This window comes from Chlorocebus sabaeus, chromosome 11 (genome assembly GCF_047675955.1).
Source record: "Chlorocebus sabaeus isolate Y175 chromosome 11, mChlSab1.0.hap1, whole genome shotgun sequence".
Lineage (NCBI taxonomy): Eukaryota > Metazoa > Chordata > Mammalia > Primates > Cercopithecidae > Chlorocebus > Chlorocebus sabaeus.
In genome coordinates, this window is record NC_132914.1 from 89483092 (window position 1) to 89491137 (window position 8046).

Consider the following 8046-nt stretch of genomic DNA (forward strand, 5'->3'; position numbering starts at 1 on the left):
CCTTGACAACAAATGACTTGTCTCCATTATTACACATGGAATGATGGGCTCAGAGAGGCTAAGCAACTGGTCCAGAGTCACAAGTTGGTATAAGTCAAGATTGCAACTTATTGGTCTGAGTCCCAGATTAATATTCTTTATGGTAAATTCCAACTGCCTCTCAAAGAAAGGAGCCTAATTGTAGACTGCTGTATGCCTCCTGAACATAGAGAGTGAAAGAGTTTCAAGGCTGAAAAATAACCAAAGATGGCCAACTGACAATGAGAGGTTAAAATACATGTTCCAACAATGTGAAGGAATGTAGACAAATCATGCATCACAATATAACAATAGTTAAGAGCTTGGATTCTGTGATCAGAAAAGCCTGAATTCAAATTGTGAATTAGCTGTTTACTAGCTGTCTGGCTTTAGGGCAAATTACTTAAGCTCTCTAAGCCTCAGTTTTCTATCCATAAAATGAAGATTAAAAAATACTGACCTACTTGCCAACCTCATCCAGTTGTTGGAAGGTCAAATAAGAATATATATTGATAACTTGAAGACTCACAAGTATAATTTGTGGGAAATACAACTTCATTTAGTCTATTGACTTGAGGGGACAAAATTGCCATAAATCAAGACAACTACTAGAAAGTGTACTCAAATCTGCTCATAATGCAATTGTCAAGTCTAATCATTTTATGGCTTATGGTCATTTATGGAATCTTCTCAAATAAATTCCAATTTGTTAGTCATCTTTTCCTTCAAAAATTTAGGGATGCCTCAGAACAAGAGGGAAAAGATACAGGGCCTTTGTGGCTAAGCCATAACTACTAAAAATAATTAAATCACCCATCTACAACTTTGATAATTCAGTTCTCTTACAACCATGCATATCAATGTTACAAAGACCCTAAGATTTAAAAAAAAACTTCTGAGAAACAAAAATGTGAATTTCAACACACAGCAACACATAGTTGAATATATGGGAACGCATAGATTTCAAATGGGTGTAACACAATTTGGATATCTGTTGGCTGTAAAGGATGACTTAATTTTATTATTATAAAGACTTATGCAGATAAATTAAACTTATACAAGGCAATCTTCTTTGTCTTGCTGCAATAACTTGTCATTTTAAGACTTACCACTTAAAGAACATAATTATGAGTTATTTTGGGGAGAGCAAATATTCATCTACTTTAGTGAAAATCGAAAGAAATAGTCTCTAAACATTTCTGATCATGCATCCTATCAACAAAATTTTTAGTGTATGTCAAATATATGTATATTTGTTTAGAAAATGTGTCACATGCTTTTGCATGCACACATGAAAATACATACAAAAATATTCTAAAAGAATGACAAAATAACTTTGGAGATGACCATCTAGAGAATCACTAAAAGTAAATGTACCCATGGGTGAAGTAACTCCTATCAATGTTACAGTTTGAAATTATACGTAGTGTTTGATGTAATAGTCTCCAAATACAGGAATCCAATTAACTGTAATGGTACTAATGTGATGTCACATGTCTGGCCTACACTTGGTCCTTTTTCTACCACCAGGAATGGGGTCACAAATGGCCTTCACAACTTAAAGGTACAAGAAAAGAGGCTATAATCATCAAGTGGTTTACAACAGATACCTTAACAAATATTCTCCCTTTAGAAAATACTGAGAGACATTTGTGCTTCCCATCCACACCTCCCCCAAGACCAGTTCCCATGAAGTTCCACCTGTACTACCACGTTCACCTGCATGTTCACAGAAACAAATTGAGTGCAGAGTCTTGCCGACAATTCATGAACTGCAGAATCCCTAGAGTAGTGATTCCTAAACTCTGCCAAGAGACTGTGCTGTGCAAACCTCTCTTCATATACACCTATGACCATAGCGAATGAATTTTACCACCAAACCTTGCAATTCCTTCTCAGTTTAGCTTCCCAGTTTTCATTTTCCCCATCCTTTCCCTTTTTATCCAACTCTAGATTCAAATCATGTCACCTCTGAGCATCAGTACTCTCTTCCAAGCATACGTGATTGCCAAAAGAACACTGCATCTTCAATACTAAAATGATAAATATCATGAAAAGGCTCATAAATAACAGTCAGAAGTTGAAGTCCATTTTTTTTATTCCTATCTTGGACATACTGAGCAGTACGAAAAGTGATAAGCCAAGTTAAACCTGCAGTCAAAAAGAAACTGGTATCAATCATACTCCACAAAGTGTTGAGGAAATGGTATCAATCCTCAGGATTAATACAATCTAAGGCTTACTTGTTTAGGAGCATTTCAAAAATACAACACTAAACATCAGAAGAAAATGGTCTATAGGGATAAAGATCTATAGGCATAACCAGAAATCAGATCAAATAATGTACAGGTTTCTCTATTTACAGTCCTATATATTAAATGACTTAAGGACTCAGTTAAGCAGCTCAGTCAGCTAGTAATACAAACTATCTTATTGTAAAAGATTTTGTGATAGTTATATTATGTTCCAAATATGAAAATAAACCAGTTATATTTTGATAGCAGCCATATATAAAAGTTCAGTGGCAGAGACTGAGAGATGAGTCTAAAATATTTGCAGTCTGTATACCTTCAGATAAGAAATCTATTCAGTTTTAGACAATCCAAGATATATTTTTAAGACTTCTATGTATAGATAAAACTACTGACAAACATTCTGCATATAGCCTATCAAGAGCATTTTATCGCATCATCTGAAATAGGGGTGAAAAAGGGAGATTAAATATCTTTAAACTTCAATATGCAAACTACAACTTTAGTTATCATACCTCTCTTCTGTAAAGAGGAAGAAGAGAGAGTATCAGAAATGTTAAAAGTCACGCAGGAAAAAGTCCAATAGTAGATTTATTTGTTCCCAAGATTAAAGGGAGCCTGGAAACCTGTAGTCATTAAACACTAGCCATTGGGAATACTGCTTCCTTCCCTTTAACTTGAAGGCCAGTTTCAAAATCTGCAACACCTATACAAAACAAAATTAATTACTTGCAATGTGTAAGTTATAATGACTTAAGGAAACTACTTGTGCAATGTACCAGAAAGCCACTTTCTGGTGGCCTTTCCAGTCTATTATTATAGAAATATTGCGAATAAGGGTAAGAACATGTGATTCCCATTCCAGATGACAAAGATAACAGCCACATTATCCTGCGTGAACCAGGATAACTCTCGCTATATAATCCACCTTGTTTCAACATTACAGAGGGAGGCACTACTTAAATTTGGAAAAAAGGAAATTTCAAAACTACCTGTTAAAACTTAGAAAGTAACACTCCTCAAACTTATTGCCAATCACAACTATGAATTCCTGGTGCCAACGGCAAAAATAGTTTTGAAAATAGTCATCCTATCTTAAAAGAATTTATAACAAAATATTTCAAAACATTCCCCAGGAACAGTGAACAAGAAATACATCACAAACAGCTACTGTACTCAGATATAGGTTCAGCTCAATTGTCTGGGGAAGGTTAAGGTTAAAGTCACAGGAAACAGCTGGTCTCAGAGTGATGTGTGCAAGCCTTTCAAAGAGAAACTTATGAACAGCTCCTCACAAGCCAGACATCACCTGAATACTAAAACATTTTTATTAACTGTTTCTATCATTTTCAAAGATTGAAAAAGTCTGATGTCAAGATCTTCAAAAACAACTTTCCATTTGAAAAAAGGCTTTACGATTTAAAAAAAAAAAAAAAAAAAATGGTTGCGGTGCTTAGTTTCAAAGGAGTTACCAGGTGAAGTGTAGTTGGTAAACAATAGTAGTCAGCACTGGGGTAAGACCCATTTAAAAACTACCCTACCGGGTGTTTTTATTGTAATTCAAGTTTGAAATATCGAGGAGCTTTTTCACAGAATAGATTTAAAATTAAAACCATAACAACTGGCAAGGGTAGTCATGTGTTGTGGGTCTATGAATTCAAACTCTCGAGAATGGCGTGCCAATAATATGCACATTGTACTCAATACCTGCATATTCAGCGGCCTATTCCTGTGTTGCCTACAAAATCAGAATAATTTAATCCTGCATGTAGAAATAACTTCTTGAAGTTATTTGAGATACTGATTTCAAGTAATTACAGATTTTAATGTAGACTGCGAATTTCCAGTGTCAACACGTTTACATACATAGCAAAAAAAGGTCACTACATGTTAACTGTGTAGAGCAAAATTCAGTTTTTCCACTTTCAATTTCCACTGAAAAACGCTGTTATCCTCTACAACGAAACAGCAAGTCCTTCTATTATATGGGGTAGTGGACTAACCTACACTACAGCATTATCAAGGTTCACTTAGGTTCTTAGTATTTATCTGAAATAAAAGTCTGAAAATGAGGAATCGAGAAAGTCAGCATTTCAACTTTTGAGAATAAAAGTTCATAAACATACCTTTTGTTGAATTCCAGCTTATGTGATTTTTATGTAAATCTTGCAGGTGATGAAAAGCAAAAAGCAACCAATCTCTCTGTAGTGTTTAGCCTGTTCTTTTAAGACTATGGGTCACTTGCCCCGGGAAATTTCTAATTGAACAAGGAATCCATGGGGCAAAGTAATCGTTTTTTCAAAGGTGGGTCAGAATGGAACATTTCTATCTTCACTTCGACAGGGAAGCAATGAAATGTAATCCTTTTGAGTTATCACATTTTTGGTAGATGCTACCGTGGTCTCTTATCCTTATTTCATGAGATCCTTAGCCTGTGAATGTGTCCATGTTTTGACTTTAGAAATTTTTAAAGCATGTTATTCCTGTGTTTCCTCTAACACCTAAATATGTATATACAGAGCATCTTCATTCCTCATCAAATGTTTTTTCAGCATGACCAGTGTGCAACTGATATTCACATAGTTTATAGAACCTGTCTTCTAAGAAAAAATACTTTTAGCTAAACCTCTATAATCATGACAAGAGATTGATTAAAATGCCAAGATAAGAAACAATTTATTATAGAGAGAAGAAAAATTTCTCATCCAAAATATAGAAATCTGTACAACTTTGCCACAATCAATATACATGAACTGTACAAATTTACACCAGTTCATAATTTACCAAATAAAAGATGACTAACAAAGTTCACAAAATAGATGGTGGTTTGTGGAAAAGACTTTTACCCAATTAAGTACAAGGAAAGTTACAAACCAGACCTCCACTTTCTAAAAATAAGAAGTTTACTCAATCTTAGAAAACTACAAGCTAGCAAATGTACAGAGAGCTGGCTGGTGCTAACACCACAGTTGAGACAGTGTCTTTTTTAAGGGTCTTTTTTAAAGCCTGTTGCCATGGCAGATTCTGGTCACTTGCTACTTTCAAGGCCAAAAACACAATACAAGGTCTGACCATTTCCCCAGGTCATGCTTACTAGTTTGTCTTTATGTACATTTATACATATTTTAAGTGCTAGGTAAAAGTCTTGTAAAATTTCCAGTACTACCATGTTTAAAACGTTCAGCTTTCCTATTGAGCTGCCAAAAAGGTTAACAGTAACAATTTTCAAGTGTAATAGTGCAAATTCCTCTGCGAGATTTACTGCAGAGAAAGGTTCTTTGAAATACAGATTTTCTTTAAAGGGACTGATGTAAAAATTCAGGTATGTCTGGGAGAAACTGAAACCACCCTAGGACTTCCCTCCCTAGCAAATAAAGTGATCATTTACTTGGACGCACAGGCTATTAAAATTAATCATTGAAAGGTACTGTCCAAACTATGGCACTGTCACTTAAAAAAATTTTTTTTACCACTCTATCTTGTGCCAGATCTTCACAGCTGTGACATGGTTTAAATTCCATAATCCATCCCCAAGAGGAGCCCACCCAAAGCAAAAATCAAATTTATCCATCATTATAAGATGATCCATCCACAGACTATATCTTAACCTGATACAGTCATCATATTGTAGTTTTTGGAAGGGCTCGTTCTGCCCAAGAGAAGTTCCTCCTTACAGCTGATTCGGCTGTCTACCATTTGCACGTTGGTGCTGTTTTGAGTGCTACCTCCTGCTGGTGAGGCTTCATACAGCACACAGATGGAGCCATCCTCTCCAATTCTGTAGGACACTTCGTAGGGGTCAACCCAGAGTGTGAGTTCACTTGGGAGAAGCCTGAACAGCTCCTGACTGCTCAGTCCAATCCGCTGTGCTGCCTGTCCAATCAGAGGATCCATTTTATGGTTGATGCGTATACAACGGTAACCCGATCCCTTGCATGGCTTTTCTGGGAACCAGTGATGTTTATAATGTTCTATAGAAAAAAAGAAGAACAGAGAAACAACGCTTAGGATCGTTAGCTCCCAGTGTGATTTCCTCCTACCCCAGGCTCCCTTGAGGAGCGAAAATGAAAACTATCAACTTTTTGAAATGTCCAGGATTACATCCGTTGTTGTGTATGTGCGGGGATGGAGAAAAAGCGGGCAGGGTTTTAGAAATAACACAGTAGTACGGGACAAAACAATCTCCAGGAGTTGAGCCGCCAAAACAGGAATCAGGCGCGCAGCCTCGGCCAGCCGGGAAGCCAGTGGCACCTATGGCCAGGCGAGAAACTGTTTACTTTCTCCACCCCACCCCAGATGCACACAATAGAGTTGGTGGCTTTGGAGATGAGAAGCACCACCGGACTGTTAACCCCGAAGGGAAGAAAAACAAGCAACCCTAAACCACGCTCTGGGAAGGGCTGTAATTGTGCCGGTGACAAATCCGATGATTAATGGGCAGGAGCAGGAGGCGCGGGGAGACTGCACGTCCGTTCTGAGCTGGCTCCGGAGCAGTGGCGCGGCTTCCCACCCCGGGGCTGGGCCGCCGACCACGCAACGGTTGGAGAGAACTGAGGGAAGGGGGCGTCGAACCCACCCCAGCCCCGCGGCTCCTTTGTCCCCAAATCCGCCGACGGTCCTCGGACCGCAGCTCCCGCCTCGGTGGGCTTAAGTTTCTTTGTTGTGCGTGTTTTCTTCTCCACTCCGTTTTGCCAGCTGGGGGGAGGGGGCGCCCTCCGTCCAGCCCCCAAAGCCTCGCGGGGAGCCGCTGTTAGCGGCCACCCAGCGCGACCACACCGGTCCCGCGGCGGGGCCCCAGCGCGACCGGCCCCGGGGCGCTGCCGAGGTTCCCGCAGCCCCGACGGCCGGACTCTGACCCAGGGATGTGGGGCCCGCGTCCCTCCGACGCCCTCGCCCTGCTCACCTGCCAGCAGCTCCTGCAGGCTCTGGCTGAAGGTCTGCAGCTGTCGCTCGCTCGTGAGCCCCTTGGTGCGGAGGAACTTGGAGATGAAGGACACGGCGGCGGCGATCTCGCCTATCATGGTGGCGGCCCGGGTATAGAAGGGATGCATGGGGGCGGCGTGCGGGGACGGCCCGGGGCGGCCGGGGCTCGGCAGCGCGGCCCCGACGGCGGAGCGGCCACCCCGGGCTTCCTCACCGGGCAGAAGGCTGAGAGAAAAGAGAGGGCGTGAGGGGCGGACGGCTACTTTTTTTTTTCTTTCTTTAGACTAAAAAAGTTATTTTCGAGACAGGAGGCGGCAGGAGAGATGAAGAGACGAGCGATGGCGGCCTGGTCACATCGCTCGGACCTCCCCAGCCGCCTCCGCCTCCAGCTCCCCAGCATCTGAATATCCCAACAGTCGCATTTCCAGCTCCGAGGGGCGAAGAGATGCAGGCGCCGTGCAGCACCCTTTATAGTGCCACGAAAAGGAAGTGGCGTAGCTGGAGCGTGACGGCCGACTCCAGCCAATCCGAATATCGCACCATTGTGACGCAAGCCGGTTCGGAGCCGAAAGGGGCGGGAAAAGAGTCCAGGAGGCGGGTCCAGAGATAGGGAAGAGAGGGAGGAGCTGACGTAATCCGCTTGTAAACAAATAAACCCGGAGTGGCGGCTGGAGACCCAGTTGCTGTGTCGAGGGTAGGAGGGAAGCGAGGGTGCGCGTGTGAAAGCTCCGCCCCCAGCCCTAGCTCCGCCTTCCCGCTTCAGCAGGTCCAGGCTCTGCGCCAGTGCATCCTCCTGCAAGAGTGCGCTGCCTGGGCCCGCTTGCCCTGGAGTGTAAGTGCTGGATAAATAAGA

At 41.5% G+C, this 8046-nt stretch overlaps 1 protein-coding gene across 1 annotated transcript; it reads right to left on the reverse strand.

Moving 5' to 3' along the window:
• Positions 1 to 4921: 4921 nt before the first annotated feature.
• On the reverse strand, positions 4922 to 7645 carry BTG1 (BTG anti-proliferation factor 1). The gene is made up of 2 exons (XM_008004234.3): positions 7174 to 7645; positions 4922 to 6241 (listed from the first exon to the last, which is right to left on the reverse strand). Exons 1-2 carry the CDS (start codon positions 7319 to 7321, stop codon positions 5874 to 5876), a joined length of 516 nt encoding a protein of 171 aa, XP_008002425.2. The 5' UTR covers positions 7322 to 7645; the 3' UTR covers positions 4922 to 5873.
• Between the last annotated feature and the right edge of the window lie 401 nt (positions 7646 to 8046).